The following is a 24,283-nucleotide window of genomic DNA, read 5'->3' as shown; positions in this document are numbered from 1 at the left end:
CAATTTTAGGTTTCAACACCTGATGTGGTGTCTACTATATTTTGTTTTCTGTTACTCCAACTATTAATGTTAATAAACTAAATTATTTATTTAAAAAAAAAAGAATAGCTCAGACTGTACCTCAGTGATACAGAAGATAGGGTTACATGAAGAAAAAAGACCCAAATATTGACATTTAACTCAAATGTTAAATATTGACTGTGTGAATAAAGACAAAATTAATCTCCCTCTGGTCATGAAAGAGTGATAATACAATAGACCAATATAGAAACATTTAAAATTTATAAGGTGAATATTTACTTCTTGGGTAAATAAAACTCCATTTTTATTAAAAGAGTGCATTGCTGCTACCTGATTATTCTGTTTCTCAAAATAATGGGCTACCCCTACCTGCAAGGTGACAATAATTTAGAAATATAATGCATTTTATTAAAGGTATTTACTTGCACAAGAGATGCTTAAAAATCTTACCTACCTCAGAAAATGGAGTTGTCTCACTTTATGTCAGTTAACCTTATCCTCATTTTCTGAGATTATAAAATTATTGCAAATGATTAAATAATTAAAATTATTTTAAAGAGTAAGAAGCAAGCAATGTCAAAATGAATTATATTCCAAGTCTTAAAAATCCTCAGGAAGATATATTCTTCTCTAAATCACGATCATTTTTACCAATTATGCTTTAGAAAATCTAATTTTCCAAAGTTTTATACTAATCATGGTTAACTTCCCTTGGTTACTAATCATTATCCCTTGGTTACTAATCATTATACTAATCATGGTTAACTTACTTAACATAGATTCCCTTGGGTTTAAGTTAAATCTTACTGAATGGAATGTAGTACATTAACTAAATAATGGTGGGAAGAGACTCAGAAGCCCAAAGATGAACTCTTTTGCTTAAAAGACCCTAAAAGATATCAAGCAATTTTTTTTCTGGCATTTTTTTTTATTGCTAATAGCAAATACCCACTTTCATTCCAAAGACTGGCTGCAGTGACATGATCTGTTTGTTTGTTTGTTCTTGTGAATGCCCTCTGATGAACCACGAAACTTGTTGAAAAATACTTGATCATAAAAGCATTACTGCCTAAATAAAATTGTCAGCCTAGTTTAGAAAAAAACAAAACTGAGAAGACTACCCAGCCTAGCAGATTTGAAAAGACATTTTTGTTCAGAATGTCTCAAAAATAGAATGGAAAGCCTTTTTTTTCCTGCCTTTTTTCAATAAATAAAAATCAAATATCAATAAAAGTCAATAAAAATCAATAAATAAAAGGTATCATAAACTCTATAAATGCCACAGGACTGTTGGGGCTAATCCCAAACCCCATTACAAATGTCTACTTATCTGAATTCCTTTTCAAATCACTGTGGAGAGAAAGAAATTCCCAGTTCTTCATAGTCTGTGATCAATATACGTGTTCTGAATCACTCTTCGGAGGTGCTATTCCTTTCCATAGTAGACTAGCCTCTAAATGTGCCTGGCACAAGTAAGGCAGATATCATCTTGGTCTGGTTCCTGCGATGAGGATACTATGGGTAAGAAACAGCACTTAGTGCCTCTTTTAGCCTGTTGTACTCCAGATGAGGTGCACTGTGCATCTCAGAGCGGGATCATGTCATACAAAGGAGAGGCAAAATTATCTCCAGGGCTGCTGAAAGTGCTGGGCATGTGTGAGATCCATCACTCAGAGCACTTGCTGGGACCACCTGAATGCACCCAGGATTTCCAAGGATAAAAGCCTGACCAAAATCTTGAAGTACAGCACACACTGCGCTCAGCTCACCTTGTTGTACAAAGTGTTGTGGCTGTAAGGGCTATAGGAACTGCCCTGAGCGTCACGCAGGACAGAAGGAAAGCGACTGAAAGGTCCGGGGGTTAGACAGGACGCAGGGTGCAAGGGGGGCTTAGTTGAAGGGAACGGTTTAGTTGGATAAACAGGTTGGAGGAGAGCAGTCTCCTACAGAAAAAGAAAGAAAAGCATATAGAAACTTTGATTAGTGAGTGTAAGAAAGGAAGCTTTGGATAGAAAGCAAAAGTCTCATCTTGGATCACACTTACATTTTATAGGGTGTGATGATTAACTAGGAAAGGCACCTTATCTTCATGCCAATATAACTGCTTTACACTGAGCACTTTTATTGACACCTCCCTCGTAACGATTACAGACATGCACACATACGCACACAAAACTGCTGTACATATTCCATTAAAACTGTGACCCTCGGACTGGGCTGCGCCTTCCTCCTGCAGCTCAACTACAGTTGAAGTGCTGGCAAAGGAAAGCACAAATGATCTTGTGCTAGGATACCAGGGCCACAGTTCAGGTGGCTTTCTGAGAGAATAGACTGGAAGTAAGGGCAATCTGGAAACAACATCCTTCAAATACATTCCACAAAAGCAAGCCCCTCTTATCTGTGGATATCCATGAAGCATCTCCATCTTTCTAACAAGCTTTTATCAAGTTCTTTCAAGCATTTAAGAGTTAAATTGGAGGAGGCGCACACACACACCATATTTTATTACTGAAAGTCGCCAGTGCTTAACAGAGTATGCGGAAAGAAAGAAGTCATATTTGAATGGTCTTTTCACCCAAAGCAGATACGATCCATTAAAGCAATTTATTTTAAAAGATCTGGGGTAGATTCAGGGAGGCATTCCCAGTTTTTGGCATAAGTCTCCTGCTTAGGTTTCAGCTGGGCCATGGATATGCATCCAGGATTTGCACCAGGTTGGCCAGTTGAGTCTCAGCCAAAGCAAAGCTCCTCGCCTTGCTCTGCCTTTGGACTCACGACCCACAACATTTGTGAAAAGAGACACAATTAGTTCCAGAAGAAGGCAATGCATTACCCACAGAAAGAGAAGAGCTTTGAAAAGAAAGAGCATAAGTAAATGATGGATCGGGGAGCACGAGCAGCCGGGAAGTACTGGGGAACAGAAGCTCTGCCTTCACTAGCTTGGCTTCCTGCAGCTCTTTATCGGACTCCTGAGTCCCAGCTCCATTAGTGATAAAATTTGGCAAATTGTTCTTGTGGCTTTCATCCAAGTTTAGCAAATGCATCATTAACTCGTTCCTATCTTGCTCTTCCATATCCTGCAGCAGCTTATTTTTAACCACAAAGGAGCCTATGCATGTCCATGAACATTTGTAAATGCATGAATTCTCTAGTGTTCTTTATCATCTGGTTTCATGTTTTGCTATAGTTTAATTCCCCATTTTCAAGTGGAAACTTTCATGAAACCACCATGTCAGTGCTGTTTACAAATTACATATACTTCTGATTTCTTTTATGGTGTTTTTTGTAACAAATTGAAGCATATTTGCAAAATTCTCGGAGCATCACTGAAAAGCACCAGACATGGGCAAAAAATATTCTTTCTCATGATGGGGTAATTAGCATCTCCACTAAGGGAAGCTAAAAATGTGGGAAGCTTAATTATGACAGTTTTGTATCTCTGAAATTTAAACTATGTAACAATGTTTGACAGGGGATATCTACTGAAAAGGCAGTGCTACAAGTATGTACAAGTAGGAAAAGAAAAGGAAGACAACATCAGCTATTATGAGAAAAATTCAAAATAAAATAAAATAAAATAAAATAAAATAAAATAAAATAAAATAAAATAGGATTTTTCCCTAGTAGTTAAAATTTATTGGCACACTAGTGGCAGTTTATATACAGCAGGACCAAATCATAGATATAAAAAGCTAACTATTAGCTATATTTCCACATCATTTGCAGAGGCTCCTTAGCAATTTATAAATCTCTTTTTAACTTGGCCCAAAAAAATAGTTACACATCTTGCTAACATGAAAGTTTATTCAAAGTAAAGCAATATACTATTTTCTCACTTCGCAGAGTATAATTCAAAACAAGTAAAGTATGATGTAGATTAATGAAAAGCTATTCCTACAGATGATATGCATGAAAACAGCTGCCTAATAAAGGCGACTAACAATGATGGCACCCTCAGTCCATCCTCAGAGGTGTCCTGTAGAGACCTCCAGAGTGAAGGAGGGTAGTGAGAAGACTTTGAAGGGCACTTTCAGGCAATGCCATTAGAGGAGAAAGGAAAGAAATGCAGAAATGTAAATCCTCCTAACATCATTGGGAAGATTTCCAAGGAAAAACAGGGAAAATCGGTAATAGAATAAATCTTGCTGTCCTCAGTTACATAGATGCCTGCTGAGTGCTTTCCAAGCGCTAAGGGACTAGCATCAGTCCCTGCACAGAAGGCAGAGAACCCAACTGCTAGGTCTCATAGTTTTGATTCATAGACAGTTTAGCTGCCTTTTGGGCAGTCTCAGTGGGAATACCTCCAATACCTCCCACCCTCTGGAAGTCAGCCAGTAGGCAGCCAAAAATGCAAACTCCCGAACACAGAGGAAGGGGAAGAATGACTATCTTTATGTGCTAATGATCCAGTGGTTAGAGTTAAGCACTACAATTTTCAAGCTGTTGCCTGGGCAATAAGCCCAATTCCATAAATTGTGCTGCAGCCCTATGACAGTCACTAAAACCCGTCAAGATTGCTTCGGGCATGCTGGAAGTTGTCACCCGCATGTGGGCACTTCATTCTCTGCCACTCACAGTAAACTTCTACCAGCACCAAGGATCTACTCTGACAGGTAAGTGCTGAACTGTAAGAATATGCTGCGCTGGTCAGTTCTTCAGTATTTCTTTTTTTCAGATCTGGGTATTAAATACTAATTAATAATGTATTAGATTGCCACTAAAATTATATAACCATCACTCACACAAATAAAATCAGTCTGTTTAAATCAGTGATTCCTTCTGAATAAAGGCCTAAGTAGTGTCATCATTCTTAGAACAGAGATATCCTAATACATATCTCAAAAATAACAAGTATTTTACCACAATCTATTATATGTCTTGGTTTAAGATACAAATATTAATTTATCAAAACTTTAAAGTAGAGCAAATTGTTTCTTTAAATAAAGGAACAAAAAATTCCTTTTTGTATTCAATATAAAATATAAAATATGAAATATAAACTATTCCTCCTAGCAAAGTCAGTGAATTTTCTTAATTCTCTTTAATTCACACTTTCTATACGAAATAATTTTGGATTTTGTTATAACAACCTCATTATTCACTGTTTTATTACATCATCTGTTCTTCACTAATATTTGCCATAAATAATTTATATCATACACAGTTATAAATGGGAGATCTGAAAAACGTCGGGAGAGAAGGAAGTGTGTATAGCTCACAGTGCACAACACGGGCTGATGGGAAGGCGGTCTGGAGGGCTCCATGGAAATCATCAGCTTGGAGCTTAGCCCAGAGCAGGAGTTCAGAACAGCTTCCCCAAGAGCAACAGTTGGGCTGCTCTTCATGATTATCTTCAGATGCAAGGAAGCCTCCGAGAATGGCAGTAACATTAATTACATCATTTTCTGAGGTACCAAATTTGGCAACAGCATCATTCCTCCATCAGCAAAATTACAGCTTGTGAGGCATGTGCCCAGCACTGACAAGGGGAGGTGAGAGCTGCCACAGCCTATATAGCAGGGCCTCCCCAACCAGAGCTTCTCCAGCAATGACCCACAGCTTGTCTGCCCATCTCTGCCCACACAGCAGCTGAGGATCAGGAGGTGTTTCTGGTTTCCAGGACATGTACACTGTCACCCTGAAAAGCTCAGGGACAAATTGTGTTTGCTTCTATTCTCTTTCTTTCTGCTCTTAATAGAACCTAAGAAGGGCATGAAAGACTCTGCCTTTGCACAAGAGGACATCAGCCCAAAAAGACTGAAGCTACTTGCAAATCATGCCCACTCCTTCTTGTCCACATGAGCACGTTATTCCCAAGGGTCACGTTTCTAGCCCTATTCAGCTGAAACAGCTGAGGTGGAGTTCCTGAATGTATCCATTAATGCATGGAGATCTTGGCTTTAAAACCAGCAAAAAAAAAGTGCTCAACGTGGTGCCCAGCCTCAAAGAGCAGAGAGGGTGCTCCACAGAATGGCTGATCCAAGCTACCATCCCATACCTGCCATATCTGCTTCTGATAGGGCTGGTCTCGCTCCTGATCCTTCCTCGACCTTCCTGAACCAGAAAGGATCTTTTCCATAAACCAGCCCACATGCTCATACAGCCTCTCAGGAAAACTTCTCTGCCGAGAGAGCAACTAGAAATCTTGAGGTCTTACACGCATCTTCAGCACTCTGGATGGGTTATTATCACAAAAACTTCAGGAATGTTAATTTTTCTACAGTGAGGATGAGATGTTGAGTGTTTTATCTCCTACTGAAAAGTAACTGTACTTAAAAATGCATGTCTATTTTACAGAAATTCTCTATTCTATAGAAAACTATTGATGTTGCCCATACTTGCTGCTAGAACCCACTGTTACTACAGATAAATTCTCTCCTGTTTGTAACACTCTCGAGAAACACCAGGGTTGTCCTACTGCAAGTCAGAGTAGGATCCAGCCAGTTATGGGGAGGAACAGAAAGTACTAAAATGATAACCTATTTTAAAAAAAAATCAATCATAAGATTGAAGAATAGAGGACCAGCATTGCTACTGTCTGGCTCTAATGTGATTAGAGGGGAATAGAAGTAAGAAAAAATCAATTAGAAAGGCATTGCAGTCCCACTGTATCCTGCAAGAGGGCTATTGCTTCCTTTTCCTACCCTTCAAATGGAAGAGTCAGAACATATTGTATAAGTTAACAATAAGTTCCTATAGGGACATTCAAATTGCATATTGCAGCTAAGGTTTAATCCACAATAATATACACAGACAACTCTGTATAGAATAGGCTGACAGAACCATTTACCCATAGTTTCTTTGAGTCAAAACTTTATATAGGTCAGCAAAGTTCGAGTTTTTTTTTTTTTCAAAGTGGTCTTGCTGAAATCTGTACCCCTAAGTGCACACCCTTCAGTGGATCATCTGGCTGTGCATTCTCAGTACAAGTAACTTTCCAAAAACAAGGGAGCAGGGCAAAACAACGATCCAAGACTATTCTGTCAGCTTTACAGATCGTAGCCAAGATGAAAAAAGAAGTACTTCAAAGTGACAGTCGCTCACCTGCTCAGTATCTTGATCACTGATTTCTTCAAGGTACTTTTTAAAAGGGTTTGGTTGATAGGGCTCCTCCTTTTTCAGTGCTTTCACCAGTACTGGACGAATGACACCAGGTTTGGTCTTGACCTATAGCACAGCCAGGAGAAAAGAGATAGAAATAAAATTAACAGCTTTAAAATTTGTGTAATATTTGTTAGAAAAGTCAATTCCAGTGAGGATATAATGACTAGATTTTTACAATTTTATTTTCTGTTTCACCACCAAAATGATTTGGGTGTCATACTGTTTTTACTACAGACTCTAAAGAGGAATGGTAAGAGCTGTTTTTATGCACAGCAGCCTCATCCCTGGCATCTGCTTGTTTCTGATTTATAAATAGACACTCGCCTGTCAAACTATTGTTTATAGTTTTTGCTGGCTGCTTTTCTAGCTGTTCAGCTGCATCTTGATAAGTTCATCAAGTCACACTTTATGCACAGGCATGTGTCTGCTTATACTCTGCAAATTCCACTCTGGACTCCTCAAAATGTTAACTGCAAGACAAGGATGGTCAATGTGTGATGCCATTACCTTGACTTATATCTAAACAGCAACATGCTAGCAGAAAACACCGTTTATTGTACACTACAACAATGTTTAGAACACTTAAGGAAAAGTACACTTTAATAGACTTTAATCAGCATGGGTGTGTGATATGCTTCATTTCAGACCAATATGGTTATTAAATTAGGAAAAACTTGGTTTTCTACCAACTAACCAGAACACTGTCAATTAGTTTGTTAATTTAGTACATCTGTGATTTTCAGAATTCTTACAGTAAACTGCAACATGTTGGACTGTGACATAAAGTCTAAGCAGAGGCTAGGGAATGGTTTTAAAACAGACCTCTTGTTTGGTAAGCGAAGAAAAGAGAGGAAAACGTACACATTCTTGCTGGAATTTGGTGAGTACTGCAGTCCTGTGAGGGTTTATGACTATTAGCTTTTAAATAACTCAGTTATATTCTTCTCTAACATGGCTACACAGTAGAAAGGGGCAGATAACAATAGCTACTGATTTCTTGCTGTAGTTAGTGCCCAGAGGGGCAATTTGTCCAAATGGAAGTGAGCTGTAGGTACTGTCACAGCTTTCCATGCTCAGTACCCAGTAGTGTATACAAATGTGTACATATATTAGATGAATAGAAATATTTATGTGATTTATACAATGTGCATTTAATTATACCATGCTGTCTATTTGCAAATGCAATTCAGCTAAGCAATCTGTTCGGAAAAAAACAATGAGATGCCGCTTAAGAGAATTTAGCTGTAGGACAAACAAGACACAAAATATCATCGTTCTATATATATAAAAGGAGAGGGACAAAAATGACTTTATACACCTTAAGCCTCCTCATCATACATTCCTGTCCCACTCCTTGTGTGGATCATCTGGATGAAAACATGTTTCTTTGCAAATCTGGTGCTCTGTTGTGGCTCTCTGCACTTGCTGCCTGGTAACTGGAGCTGGCACAAAGCTTTGGAAAAAAAGCAGCATGGGAAGAGCAGGAGGGAAGATGCCCCCTTGCTGCAGCAGCCTGAGTTTGCATTAGCAAAAGCCACACAGCAAAAGTGAATCCAAAAATGTAACAGAAAAATTACAGGTGACCTGACTAAGATGTCTCAAATTGCATTATGAAGTTAAGCACAAGTGTTGCAGCTGAGATGTATAATGTAAAGTACATCATGGATTATCTTGAAATTAAATTTTCAGGCATCCAGCAAGGATAGGGCAAGAGGGGCCTGTTGGAGGGGGAGAACACAAAAGAAAATAAATGTACCCAGGTCTTGTTTTTACCACTGCTTCATCTGCAGAGCAGTGACAAGGGGCTGAGTGGAGGATGATGGAGGTGGGAAGGAGTGGGGATAGCACGTTCCATGTGAGTGGAAGTAGCAAAGCCGAGGCAGTGAAGTATCTTCCCTGAGGTTGGTGCTTTACGTCCTCACTCCTTCCAAGCCTGGGCCCTTTAGTGTGTCTCATCAAATAGAAAAAGTATTCAACTGAAAACAAGAAACAAACTATAAGGTGATATTAATTTTGTACAAACAGTAATGACTGTCAAGTTGCATTAGAAAATGAGGCATTTTGATTATGCTATTCAGTTTAGTGAAAGATACAATGTTCATTTAATCAACCTGTATTTGTGAATTAGCGACTCTTTATTCATAAGAATGACCTTAGAATATATTATTTCTTTTTTTTCTCTTCAAGACTTTCTGGGAAGAGTCGGCAAAAGTGAAAGACTCCTGACTTCCAACACAAAGGTAAATACAAAAATAAAATGAAAGCTGCAGTTGTCAAGTCATCATTATGCAGACAAAGGACCAGCCTCACTCCCCTGCACCATGTAACTAAGCAATTAAAAGCCCATTGAGGTACCTGAAATCATCAAGGATGAGCTACTCTCCTTATGCAGGAAAGCTCTTCCAAAAGAATGCTTTTAAAGAAACATTTTCTAAACAACACTGTGCACTCAAGAGCTGAATGAGTCATACATTTATGTCTGACTCTTCCAACAGAGTGACAGATATCAGCCAGCAGCCAGAATTCAAAATACTTTATAAGCTACCTGCAAAGCGATGTATATATATATCTATATACACACATATATATATATATGTATACACAAATACATGCACATCTCTGTTCCAAAACTAAAAATCCGAACTCTTCCTCTGCTGGCAGATGGCACGACTGAGAGCTCGAAAAAGCAACCTGAAACTTACTATTACCAGGGAAGGTTTTGGCCTTGCAACATTATCACCGACACATTATAAGTAATGATTATTATTTAGCAATAATAATTGCTAAATTCTTACTCTAATGATGCACTGTCATGCCTATGGTCTTTAGCAAATTAAACACAGTTAACTAGTGCACACAATTTGCTAAGGCACAAGCTCAAGCAGTGACTCGGAGTCAGCGTGTTCCCAGCATGGTTGTGGCCCCAGGCAGCAAGCACCCAGTGGCCAGGGCCAAATCAGAAGACAGGATGGCCCAGGGCACCTCATGGCAGTACAGATGTGGTCACCCTCTCTGGGGGTGGATGTTTTGGTGGCATGAAAATGAGCCAGGCTTGGTGCTTTTCTTGAAAGCCAGAGAACTGAGCTTCTGGACAGTGGGTACATGTGCATGTTCACCAATCATTTCCTCCACTGTCATCATGGCACTAGTTGTCTCTCAGAGCTCATTTAAAGCTATTTCTTCCCAAGAGCCATGAGCAATTAAGGTCCCAGGTGCAGCCCCATTTCTCTCAGCTGAGATCTTCCAGGTCCCATGTTTCTCCTACCTGAGTCACTCTTGCTTCCCCTTATTCAGAGCAGATTTCCAAAATAGGCCTTGAGTCCACTGATAAATAGTGAGCACTTCTGCTTTGAAGGAGGTATCTAAAGACTTCCCCCTAAAAGAGCAACCATTTCTAGTCCTTTCCAACAAACTCTTTAGGCAGTACTGGGGAAAGGAAGTCTCAGGCAGATGGGGAAAGCAACAAACCCCAGATGGTGTGGTCACCTTCCGGAAGCACTGAAAAGTCCAAATCATCTGAGGAACCACCAAGGATCCTCTAAACTATCATCAAAGTCATCTGTTTTCACATAGAAACAAACTGGCATCCTGGTCATGAAGGGGCGTTAGTTTTCACAGTCAGAAAAAAAAAATGCTCTTTTATAATTTGTTGTTTGTATTTTTACAGTACAAACACAGATGCTTTGTCTAGTTGAATTATGAATCACTTTAAAATATTACTCTATTATTTCTTTTGTGCCACAAATAATCTTCACAGAGGGAAATATGTAATTGAATGTATTGGTTTATGTTTATGCACCATTATAAAAAAAAAAACACATTTGCAGTAATGCAATAAAACATCCCACGTAGTAAGTCAGACAACAGTAAAGTTCTGCTTTAGTATATTTGAAGGTGTGAAGGCATATGGCTACAGTTAAAAGGATTTCATCTCCCTCTGGCTAAATTGTAAATTATTCACATCACTTTTGAAAAGCTCAGAGAAGAAGGACAATTATTTTCTTCACGTCCATGCTGGAGCAGCAGCAGGACTTGCACTTGATCACCTATTTGAAATTCAGGTTGTGTTTATTTTTGTTCTTACTGAAATACTTGCCTTTCAAGAAACAAAAAATTTTTCAACAAGATGTCTACAGATGTAACACTGTGTAATGCTTTCCACTGACTCACAGCTAAACTAAATCAGTGCTAAAATCAAAGGCAGGTTTAGTCCCAGTCCTTTTCCATTCCACTCACAGAGCAGGGACATGTCTTTCCCTCTTTTAAAAAGATGGAGAAAAGGGAGAGACTCACAGGACTGCCTGCACTTCTTGTGCATATTTAATTTCCACTTGCCTATTAAGATTCTGCTTCATTTTCTACCTTATTGTGTGATGTTTCTGTATGGACCACTCTTCAGCACAGTAGAAACATTTCTCATCAGCAGTGCCTGACCTCAGGGTTTCATGAAGTAGAGAGGTGATACTACAAAAGTACCTCTGGGCAATTGTTCCTCAGTGCTCAAAGGCCATGAATTCCTGTGAGGTAGGTAGGTGGTCAGCAAAAGAGGACATGCACCCCATACCCTGGTTGTACACTGGGACTGCCAACTATATTTGATGCCATTCTGACCTGCAGTGGATCTTAAAAAATGCTGAATTTAGTGCAATTCCACTTTAATGCAATTGTTTCATAATTCTTAAGGTTTAGTATTCTCAGCTATGATTTAATTTATTTCATGGAGCTTTGGGCTCAACACCTTTAAAGACAGGGACCTGAATAATATATGCACTTCAAAATGGATGAATTAGAGAAAAATACTTTGAGCTGTCAAGTCACATCCAAAACATCCCAGAACTGATTAAAATGTAGAAATTCATATAGATATTAACTTGAACACCCTGTGTTTAACTCTTGGATCATGAAGATCTCTACCTATTTTTCTCTCATATTTCTCTTCCCTTTAAAGCATTTAAAATCATTTTATTTCTGGGCTCTGTCCAGCTTCAAGTCCTTATCCACAGTTCCTTGACAGAAAAGAAATTGCCTTGCACTGTTTCTGTTACTTTCATTTAAACATGTTCACAAAATACAGAAATACATGTCTCAGTGCTGTATGTAGATATGACTTCTCTCCTACTATTTTTGAATATACACATTTTTTTGATAAATCTTCCCATTACATATTCAAAACCAGGGATGGCTGACGGAGCATTATGATTAACCAAAAAGACTTAGAAAACCAGTACTAAGATATGGAAGAATTTGCCCTGGATGAATTTCATATACAGAAATGATAACCAGACTACTGGTGTTATTGGTGTTTTGGTATTAGTATTCTAGTCTGGCCTTGCACTCTGCTATCATGAATCACTCATAATCATTTTTTAAAGAGTTTAGGAAAGATCACAATGACAGACTCAGTTACTCACGTAGAAGCTGTATGAAACTATCTTTGGTGACACATGCCAATACAACACTTTTAGTCACCATAAAAAATTGTTCAGAGCCTCCACAAGATGAGAAATTATTGACTGAATCATAAACACTGCAGAATACCTGACTCAAAATATTACTACTGGAGAACCATCCGTTAACAGAGATCACTATGTGCCCAGAAGAAAGCACTCCTACCTGAGCAAAAATCACACACAAGAATTCCACTGTAGTGAACTCTGTTTAAAATGGGTGAAACAGAATACAGGATTAAAGAATAAAAATATTTATTAAAAATAAATAAAAATAAAAGGAGCCTCTAAAAGGATAAAATACTTACATGTGACCAGAATCCTTCTTAAGACATTGAAGTTTCAGAGAAAGCATGTATCAAGTTTAAGAATACTAAGAGATCAGAAAATTCTGGGACGTTTAAAGAGCAACATGAAAGGAGGCAATTAGAAATGAAAAGAAAAGAATAATGGAGAATGAGTTCCAAAGGCCTGTAAGTCATATTCAAATATGGTTTATGGAAAACAGTGGATCTGGCCATCTTAATCAAAAAAACATAATACATCAAGATAAAAATGGCTTTGAGGAATACTCTGCTAAATTGTTTTAGAACTAAAAGCCTGATATGTCACCTATAGGGCCAATAGATAATCAAAACATTAAAAAATGCACCAAAAAGAAGAAAGCAAGGCTGAAAATTATTTTTTCACTTAAGTTTTCTTCACAGGAAGACTTTTCTTCACAGGTTGACAAGGAAACAGCTCAGAAGAACTGCTGCAAGCAGTGTCCTGCACATAGTTCTATGCAAATATTGTTTACTGCTCAAGTGAAGTAAGAAAAAAAATTAATCTATTAGAAATGTTTAAAAGAAATAGAAATTCCAACAGAGGATCTTATCACTCCATGTAAGTAAGTGTTGTGTTCAGAGCTATCCAAGGGCAGCTTATAGTTTTAGTCTCCCAATCCCAAAAACAAAAACTTGAAAAAGAGATAGAAAAAAGCAACAAAATTATTCAAAGAAATGGGACAGTCTCCATGCCCATCCAGGAAAGATTAAGCAATCTTTCAGCATGCAGAGAGGGTGACTGAAACAGCACTATGGCTAATACCTAGAAAATCATGAATGACACTCAGAAAGTGAAGAAAGAGCATTTAATTATTCGTTGTTTCTCTCAGAACAAGAACAAGAAGCTGGTTTAAAACAAAGATGGAAAGTGCTCGTTCACACAATGCATAATTAAAAAGTAAATCTTGTTGCTACAGAGTGCTGTAGACACCAAAGTATAATAAGGTTCAAAAAGCAACTTGAAAGACAAATTGCTCAGAGAATAGTCAACTGAAAAAAAAATCAGGAACTCCCTAAAATTCCATTAGCTGAAATATAACAGGGAAAATTTAATACACATCTCATTATTTCTCTACACATTTTTTAGTGCTCATGATCACTAGGACAGATGTGACTTCTCCTCTGACTCCTGTTTGGAAAGTGCAGCCTCAAGAGGACTAAAATGTGATGAGAACTCAAATGAAAATCTGGAACATATTGTCTCTTTCTTTATTGATTTTCTTCTTGCTTTTCACTGAGCTTTGTATCTTTGATTTAAATCTGCTTGTATGGGTAGCAGGATGTCAGAATGCTGTTGTATATAAACAAAATCGAAAGAAGGGAACAGAAAGAAGGGAAAAGTGTCTAATAAACAGGAGTATACTATTAAGTTATCATATGTCTCAGGATTCAGCAAGGTTCTCTGGTTTGCCATTTGGTGCATTATATTTATAAATAATGTCACTATACTAAAACAGGACTCAGTTCAGAGGAAAGTAATGCAACTCTGTAGGAGCAACTCAGCTGTGTAGGTGGATATTGACTGCACTTTCTTTTGAAGTGTTAAGGAGGAAAATAATAATTACTATAGATTTTTTGCTTCTGTGAATTTTGAGAAAAGGCGTAGCAGAGCTGTGCAATACATACCGTCTGACTCTCTGTCACCATAGGTGCTGATTTGTAAAGACTGGCCTGCAAAAAGGAAATATATACAGTATTACACACAATATTGTAGTGCTTATAGTAACGATGCAAGAATGTAACCCAAAAAGATAAATATTTTCCCTGATGATTAATGATTCCTGAATGACAGCAAAAGCAATGCATTCACAATTGTTATTTCAGCTGTATTTTTCTGAAACATGTTTTAAGAAAAGGAAAAATGCATAGACAAGAGTATGTTTAGGTACAGGAGCTTTTATCACTTATGCAACGACATGCAACTGGTGAGGAGAGTTTAAATATTACCACTCCCAGTTTACCTCTAGGTACAACTAAATACAAATAGAGATTTTTTTTCAAAGTGCAACAAAATTTCACATTTTAATCATTAAAGAATCCTTAAAGATTTTATCATTAAAGTGGGTAGATCTCAATCGTTTTGCTCAGATCCTTGTCCAGTCTAGTTTTGTATATTACCAATAGCGTGAATTCCAGCTCTTTTAGCCGCTCCTCATCTGTAGTGCCCTCCAGCAAGCTAACAATAACTGTTCAGATAACAACAACTCTTCAGATTTTTAAAATATTGATCTGTTTCTGTTATCTGGAAATTTCCAAGGGAGCCTGGAAAGTAAACGTTTATGAAGGTGATTTTGCAGGCAAAAATAAATAAATAAGTAAGTAAATGTATATGCATGTAAGGTTGGTGCCTGAATTTATCCTGTGTAGGTGTAAGTAAGGCACAGTTTTCAGAGCTGGAGATCTATACTTGAGTGGCAGCAGTATATATTTTCTTTTCAAAGACTAGCCTGAAACATGATCTTTTATTTCATTAAAAAACACTCTTCCAATCTCCTTTCTAATTAATATGAGCCTGCACAATCTGTCAAGTAAAAATCACAGCATGCAATAAAATATGCATATCACCACATTCAAGAAACAAAATTGAATTGATCAGTCAAGCATTGTGCTGGCATAAAACTAGAATGTCTCTATTGTTTTTGCTGGCACTGCTTTGATATGAGGTTCAATAGAAAGTCTGAATGATGAATAGTAAGCAGACATTTCTTACCAAATAACTGGATAAGTTTTAAGTAGAATGTGGAACATGCAGTAAGAGCTTGTGCTAGTCAGAATTAAAATGATAATTGAGTTTAATGTTTCCATAATTGAACTGATGACTTAATATAGAGAATTTCTTCATGTGTTTGAATGCCTGTATATGTGACAAAACAGATTCAATTAATAGGGCTAGGCGGTGAGTTTTCAGACAACTCTACACCTTGGAAGGGAAAATTTGGTGAACCCCAGTTTTATATTATCAATAACCAAAGGACTTCTACTGAAACAAGTCCCCTACAGTTAAGACTAATTCCATACAATTAAGCCCCGTAAATAATCCGGCAAATAACTGAGTGCCTGCACTGAGCTCAAAGCAAAAAATCAACAGAAAAATGTAATTTTTTTTTTAACACCAAATTCACATTGAGAAAAATACCAATCAACACACACTGAAGAGGTTATAGATATGATGGATTTAGAGCAATGGTAAAACACTTCTAGTCTCAATTGCCAGTGCTCTGACCTCCTCATCCCATACTAGAGACATGACATACCTCATGTCATGAGAAGATGCCAGTCTGTTATATACTGACTCCTCTACTGTAGCAACAAGATCAGGAGCCATACAAAATTAGATATTTCTGCATACAAAACATAAAGTCATTACAAAAGTACTTACATATCTGGTTTCACGTCCAGCTACTCTCTGCAGCGTTGTTGCTGCCTGCATACAAAATCAACACACATTAACAGCAAAGAGTTTAGGAGAAACTCAGAGACATTTTCATAATTGTGACAAGTTGTTAATTTCTCAAGTTCCAGAAAATTTCAGTTTGAACTTGCCCAGAAAGATTCATGAGATAAAAAAGAATAAGGTTTTTAAAAAATTCCTTTATTTATAGTTAAAATTACTATTTTATTTTTACTACTCAAAAACATATGCCAAAATTTGATTACTCTACTCATAAGCTTAACACCAATATAGAATTGTCCCTGCCTCTCCCTACCTGTTTCTGAGGTATCCAGGATGAACTGATGTAAAAGACAGATTCTGCTGTGAGTGACCAGAATTAAAAGGAAATCAACACTTAAGAGATATTCAATCATTTGAATCATCTCAGTATTTGAAAACTGATACTGAATATGAATAAAATTTTGTTCTGAAAGATATTTTTCGATTACTGATTAATCTTCTGGCACAGAGATTGGACAAAATCTGGGCCAGAGATTCTGCACGACAGATAGCAAGGTGTGGAACATTTCCTGCTTGTGGATCCTATTCTCTTAAACTTTAATAGACAGCTTTTCTCTCATAATATGAAAATTTCTGACTTTGGGAAATATCCTGCAGCAGAGACTGCACTGGCTCCAGGGATAAAGCTCTGGTTACAGTCTTTTAAAACACCAGGCACTTCCAATGGCATTGCATCCTTTAACTGCAACTTTCTGTTATCTTTATGCTCATTATTTGATTTGCTTTGATGACCGCCCAGACAGATTTTTTTTTTTGATGTACAGTCAACATGTCTTTCATTTACCTTGCCAACATCTGACTCCATGGTCGTCTGCAAGAAACTTGGAGAGGATTCACATCGGCGCTGAAAAATGATTTTCAACAGAGCAGAGAATTCATTAATGACAAGCAGAAAAGAGAGGAATAGAAAAGGTCGCTCTCACATACAGGTGGATTACCATGGGCAATGGATCCTGTAGGACCTGATCAATGACAGCACACAACTCTTCTGTTTGTTGTCGGAGTTGGGCAGGAGAGCACATCTGAAAAAGGAAGACACATCACTCAATTAGCTTTTGCTTTTTGCTTTCAAATAGAGATTTAAGAGAGATTTGGAAGTGATAAGAGTACTACCTCTGAATGCGTGTCCAAAGTAATGCCTTCAGCCTCAGCAGGCTTGGCTGGCTCGTCTAATGCCTACATTAAAAAAAATTTCACTGGTATAGTGAGTTCAAAATTAAACAAGAAAACTTTTTGCAATATTACACTTTCATCTATGGACCATTTCATTTGACCAGACAAAAATAATAATTGCAAATCCAGTAAGATTTTTCAGTTTACCATCCTTTCATCCTGATTTTGAGATTTTTTTTTCAGGGAGAGTGAGAATTTCATGGAAAGTGAAGCTCTGTTTTTAGAGACCAGACACTCTAAAGAGATTGGGTTAGTTTTTCCTTTCCTTTGATAATGCAATCCCTCCATGTGAGTGTGTGCCACAGAGGCAATAGTTGTCAGCCTGCTACTCAGTGTTGGAGGAAAGCTGCTGGCCGTAGACAGGGACACAATACCTGGGCCCAAGACAGGGAGGCTTCTTTTAGTTTCCTTCAGCAGTTTCTTTCTTTAAAAAGTGCCAACTAATAGTGATTCAATGTGGGAGCAAATACACTGCTTTATGGTTTTTTATTTTAGTGTAAAATCAAATTTGTATAAGGCGTATAAATATACACATGTTACAGAATTATAAAATATGGCTGGCCTGGAGCAAGTATCTTATATAGTGTACATAAACTCTCCAAAACAAAACAATGATTTCTTTGTGTCTGAATATATCTGCAGCCTCCCAACATCCACACTCTGAGCAAGTTTGAGAACAGTGGGAACCAGTCCACACATCCCTTAGCTTTATCAGGAAACTTGGAACACCTGCAAGAGCCAAACTTCACTTCAGTTCCCAGTCCCCTTTTCATCTTCTTCCAAAGACTGTGAGGCACACTCTCACTGCCATCACCCACTTTTGCTTTGAAACTATTTTCAAATAGACTCCATACCAAGACCAAAAATTACCCTAGAGTCCTGCTGATGCCTGAAACTGGGCTGCAGGGGAGGGATTGGCAAGGCCCCTGCCTTTTTTGCCTAACACATCATGGTTTTCTGAGGTTTCATTTTATTAGTTATATGCAATAATAAATGATAATAGGAACAACAACAACAAAAAAAGCGTTCCTGTAAATCCAAGAACACTCTGCTTTTTCAGGCATGCGGGTATTCTGTGGCAGCAAACTGATCTCAGCGTGGTGCGTATCAAGACTGCCAATCACAGAAGGTATACACAGAGCTGAAAAGAAAATTGCAGAATCCTTAACAAAAGCAAAATAAGCATGCAACGAAGTAATTTTTTTGAATGTAATTTTACTGAGTGCAGTTATTTTTCTCCTTTTCTTGACTAGCTCTTGACAGTGTACCTCTAGGTATTCATAACTGAAAAGGCAGTCATAGTTTACCTTTGTTACTATTTTTAATACTACCCACAAAAAATTCTGCCATCACAGAAACATGTTTATGGAACATCGTGTCTTATATCAGAGAGTGCAGGCAGAAAAAAATGAAGAGGTAGTTTCTTCCCAAATGCATTTCTTCCCTCCCCTCCAGCTCTAGAGAAACCTGCAGCCCTAGGGGCTTAAAATCATTTCCACATGCATAAATCAATTTTATCTTCCCCTGAGACAGAAGATGAAGAGATTATTAATTTCTTCCTCATCTTGTCTCTCTCATTTTTGCTATCTAGCAAAATTCACAGGTCAGTGGATGGATCTGTAGAAGAGGATATTATGGAGGGCTCAATGCTACACTTGGGTATTTTGTCTCCAGTTAAGACTGAATAAAATCCTCCTGAAAACATAAAATGGCATTGTAAAATGTGAAAAGAAGTGAAAGAGTCATTCAAGTTCTTATTAGGGCCACGATTCTTATATGAGACAATAAATCTGACTGTGAATGAGAACAAAGAAACTATTTTGCTAAGAAATTTTAAGCATGTGTAAATGTCACACATTCAGATGGAGAATTCGCTAAGCTTTTCAAAAAAAAAAAAGAAAAAAGAAAAAATCAATAGGGTAATGAGTATAATAAATAAATTGAGAAAAAATATTTATTTCTCTTTATGTTTGCTTCACCAAAACAATGGCAAAGGTTGAACACACATGAAGATAGAAACAGTTGCCCAAAAGCCACTAAGTAGTCTTTCTATAAGAGTTATAGCCACATACAGTGTTAAGAACTCAGTGTTAAGAACTACAACTTTCTGGAGCCTGGATAATTTAAGCATATATCCATTGCTTTCAGTAGAAATTGGGATCCCAAATATCTTTTGGAGCCTAAATTTACAGAAGAACTCAGGTAAATGCAGCAACAAGGATCTGAGTTCAGCAATTCCTCTGAAACACTACCGTGGTACAGTGGCCATTCAAGAAAAATTTTCAGTGTTCTTTTCCTTTTTAGAAACTTTGAGAGAGATTCAAAAGAGAGATCCATCTGGTTTCTTTCACTGTGTTTTATCTCTTATTTTCTATGTGAACAGTATGAGTCCTCCAAATAAAGAGAAGAAATAGAAAGAATTAGATTTCAGGCATAAATATTGTCTCTACAAGAAATGGTTCTGTTGGAACAGCTACATGTTGGTAGCTTTAAAACACAATTCAATATTTTTCCACCAGTGCATCCTTTTTACAGTTCCACATAGAGAAAAATATGATATTAGGAAAAGTACTACTGGTATTTCTGAACTCATTGTTGGACTTATCACACAACAGTCACAGAGTCACAGAATCACAGAATGGTTGAGGTTGGAAGGGACCTCTAATGTTATGATAAATTTAGAGTATTAGTGTTATTGGCCATGCTACTGATTATGCTATCAACAGGACTTTGCTCCTTCTGCTGATGGTCTAATAATACCAAAAGCAGAACATTCCTGTTTAGAGATTCAGTTTTTTTGATTGTGTATGAAAAAAAATAGTTAGACCACAATTTAAAATAATAGTGTCATTTAGAAAATAAAAATGTATTTACAAGAGAATTTAAAAGTGCAGATGAAATGGACACTTGTTGAACTATTAATTTTATCCTTGCAAAAGGTAAATTTGGGAGTGTAATGCATCCACGCCATTGACATCGGTGATGACCACAATGCCTGTTCCTTCTTCCCGCAAGCTATTTGATCACTAAAGCTCTATCAGGTTAGAGGTATGACTGGTAAAAGATCTGAACAAAGTCTCCAATATATTGGTAAAATAATGAAAGGTTTTGACAAAATGTGGAAAAGAATGAGCTTTCCATCCACCAGGGAAACATGTCCATCACAGGAAAAATAATAATAAAAGTTGGATCTGCCACAGCTTCCTTCTTTCTGTGTGACTCACCAAAACCCCTTAGTGAACAAAGCATAGGAAGTCTTTCTGACTTATTTTTCCTGCATATTTTTCCCATCAAAATCTTTTCCCAAGCCCTCAGCACATGAAAAAATTCCTTCTGTGGACTTCAGTTACCATCAATTCCCTTAACTATTCCTTAAACATTACTTAAACATTCCTTAAACATTCTACTGAAAAAGTCTGACCACTTTTCCTCTTATGAACTAATTAATATTAAAGGCTACTACACTTTTATAAGAAAGTCGGAGCTCAGAATTTGCGCCTACATTGGCAAGCTCTGTGATTGTTACAGATGAACTACGTACAACTAAAGTCATCCAGGACTCCACAAATGATTGCCTTTCTTTCTTACTACTAGACTTTGCTCTCAAGAAACCAATATGCAATAATCATGCAAGAAAATCACATGCACACAGAAGTAACTGTGGAAGGACTGTGAGGAAGAAATCAATCTACTTGTATCAAAATATTCTTTACAAAATGTTGTCAGAAATGGTTCCAAGTCCAGGATCAACTTGACATACTTGATAATAGACAACAGTACAGCAGTGCCCCATGTTATGTGAGATGGGGCAAATCTGGTGTCCAAGTTCCTGTTATTTGGTTTCAAGGAGGGACTTCATCTGTGCTTGACTTGACCTATACCAGAGGGTATTTAGTAATACAATAGAAAAAAACTCCCTCAAGACAGGAACTTGAAGCTGGGCGTCCAACGCAGTGATCACTGCCACGTTTGTTCAGCAATTTTTCTCCAGCATAAGGAGGAAAATGCATTTCAGATCCTCTGCAATTTTGATGAGAGAAATACAAAACTGGCAGCCAGTCTTCTGTTTAGAGAATGAGATGCATTTCCTAGATATTTGAAGCTTCTATGGAAATGTAAAGTCATCTGGCAAGACTGTTTTAGACTTTCTTGAAGTTAGCCAAATGGTAATTTGACAAGAGAAAAGATAAAGTACAGCCACAGAGAAACAAAATCAAAGATGTAATATATTTCTTCTTTAAGAAAGATTTCTTTTTTTCTTCGTTTTATATAAATCTGAAATCACAGTAATCTACTTGTTCTTAGTTAATAAATACAAGCCAGATGAGCCAACAGTGCTTTCATTTAACTCTTCCACCCATAGCTATTTATACCTAATGCTTTCAGGAGCCTTGGTACGCCCAGGGCAAGTCCAGCCTTTAAGTCAGGTGTATCATGTAGCTCACAGCATCATCCTGGTTTTACCACGGTCTAGACTGGGTGAGCTTTGAGCAGGCCACCAATTCCCCCCCACTACATGCCCAGATTTCCTTAACATCTATACGAGAAGGCAGGTGGGACTTATATCTGGATAAGGGCAGCAAAACCTCGTTGTCCCTCACAGGCCTCACACTAACTGTTCAGAAAATACTTTTCTATTTGTAACTTTATTTGTACTTTCCTATTTGTAATTTGTAATTGGCCAAGAAGGCCAATGAGATCCTGGGGTGCATTAAGAAGAGTGTCTCCAGCAGGTTGAGGGAGGTGATCCTGCCCCTCTACTCAGCCCTGGTGAGGCCGCATCTGGAGTATTGTGTCCAGTTCTGGGCCCCACAGTACAAGAGCGATGTGGAGCTGCTGGAGAGAGGCCAGCGCAGGGCCACAAGGATGATCAGGGGCCTGGAACATCTGCCCTACGAGGAGAGGCTGAGGGAGCTGGGCCTGTTCAGCCTGGAGAAGAGAAGGCTGAGAGGGGATCTGATCAGTGTTTATAAGTACCTCAAGGGAGGCAGTGAGGAGGATGGTGCTGGCCTCTTTTCAGTGGTGGAACTAGAGGAAATGGCCAGAACCTGAAGCATCAAAAGTTCCACAGGAACTTAAGGAAAAATTTCTTAACAGTGAGGGTGACAGAGCCCTGGAACAGGCTGCCCAGAGAGGTTGTGGAGTCTCCTTCTCTGGAGATCTTCAAAACCCGCTTCGATGCAGTCCCGTGCCACGTGCTCTAGGTGACCCTGCGTGTGCAGGGGGGTTGGACTAGATGACCTCTAGAGGTCCCGTCCAACCTTGAGCATTCTATGATTCTAACCCCCGCAAAGCACACAGTGCAGTTTTGAGGTTACACCTTAAAAATGACATAATTCTGAAGACAAAGCAGGAGTTGGTTAAGGGACCGTCTACTTACAGTTAGGAATTTATCTCAGTTCCATGAAATCATAGATACTTCATCATAATCCATTTTGTGTGAAAGATATTTCTACAGGCATTTGATAGATACATTGCCTAGATGATACATATATTACTTTTGAAAAAGGAAATAATACCTCATTAGGACTGGAAATTTAAATTAGTTTGTCATTTTACATATATATATATATGTATACACACACATATAACTATATAAGACACTAAAGAGTGAATGCCAGTGGAGGGATGACTCATTGATTCAACAATACCAAGCCCAGAAGGCTCCATAATGATCACCTAGTTTGACCTTTTTTATAAACCACAGAACCTGGAATTACTGTCTGAAGTGGCAGAAAAGTGTTCTGTCTTGATTTTTCAAGGTTTGTGATGAAGAGCTCATTTTGGTCTTTAAAAAAAAATTGCAATGCTTAATTAATCCTCTCTGTTATTTTTTTTTTTTTTTTGCTTAATTCCTTGATTAAAATTTTCCCTATTCCTCTTCTAGCAGTGGATCCTGTTGCCTTCAGGGCTGAAGTGTTCATTATAGTAATCTTATCCTTCTGTGGCCTGAGACCATAGTTAGTCAAAATTGGCCTTTTAGCTACACTTCAAGATCCCCTTCACCCACAAAAACTATTGAATCTTTTCAAGGACATATTTCCAGGACAGAATTTCCTAATCAGTGAGCATAGCCTAAATTCTTTCTGATAGTACATGAACAAATAGGTTACACTCATTTATTGACTCATGATATTTCTCAAGGGAGATTCACAATTTCTACTCTACGCATAACAGACACGTGTCCATTTATGCTGGCTTTAAGGAAGAATTGAAGTCTCTTTATTAAAGGTAATACAACTGAAAAAAATACCACAGTTTATTATGGCTTAACAAAATTGGATAAATAATATTTTGGTTGGTATCAATGTCAGTTTTCTATTATGTTATTTAATTCATACTCCAAAAGAATTGTCATCCTGACCTTGCACACCAGAATTCTGATCTTTTCTCAATACAAGTCGAATTAATGTCACTATATTAATTCATGCCGCTGGTCCTGAGAAACAATTAGAAACCATTTCTTCCACTTAAGCAGTAGGAAAGCACTGACTTCTGAGAACGTGCATTTCCAGTTCAGCTGCATAACACAATACTATTCCTAACCATGCAATTCAGTAATATCTGTGCATTGCAGAACTGTCTTCCTTACTAAAAGAAAGGTAGTTAAAACTTCTTCTCTGAATAGCCTTTATCCCAAAATTACGTGGTAATAAATCATTATTTATGTAGTTGAAGCCATTCATCTGGAATCTCTCTCTCTCTCTCATTCTCTCTTTGATCCAATGTTTGCACAAAATGTCTGCACCTCAACTACT

At 37.7% G+C, this 24,283-nt stretch overlaps 1 protein-coding gene across 1 annotated transcript in view; it reads right to left on the bottom strand.

The window, feature by feature from the left end:
• MLIP (muscular LMNA interacting protein) overlaps positions 1 to 24,283 on the bottom strand; it is a 56,551-nt gene that overhangs the window by 10,927 nt on the left and 21,341 nt on the right. The window contains exons 7-13 of the mRNA XM_088530544.1: positions 17,466 to 17,528; positions 17,291 to 17,374; positions 17,137 to 17,196; positions 16,278 to 16,322; positions 14,525 to 14,569; positions 7,066 to 7,182; positions 1,791 to 1,964 (exon numbers count right to left, since the gene is read on the bottom strand). Of these exons, the coding sequence (XP_088386670.1) occupies positions 1,791 to 1,964; positions 7,066 to 7,182; positions 14,525 to 14,569; positions 16,278 to 16,322; positions 17,137 to 17,196; positions 17,291 to 17,374; positions 17,466 to 17,528 (588 nt within the window). The remainder of the gene's footprint in view (positions 1 to 1,790; positions 1,965 to 7,065; positions 7,183 to 14,524; positions 14,570 to 16,277; positions 16,323 to 17,136; positions 17,197 to 17,290; positions 17,375 to 17,465; positions 17,529 to 24,283) is intronic.

The sequence above is a fragment of the Tinamus guttatus genome, unplaced genomic scaffold (genome assembly GCF_059628265.1).
Source record: "Tinamus guttatus ecotype Peru unplaced genomic scaffold, ASM5962826v1 Tinamus_guttatus_pri_ptg000383l, whole genome shotgun sequence".
Lineage (NCBI taxonomy): Eukaryota > Metazoa > Chordata > Aves > Tinamiformes > Tinamidae > Tinamus > Tinamus guttatus.
This window is presented reverse-complemented; position numbering and strand designations above follow the sequence as displayed.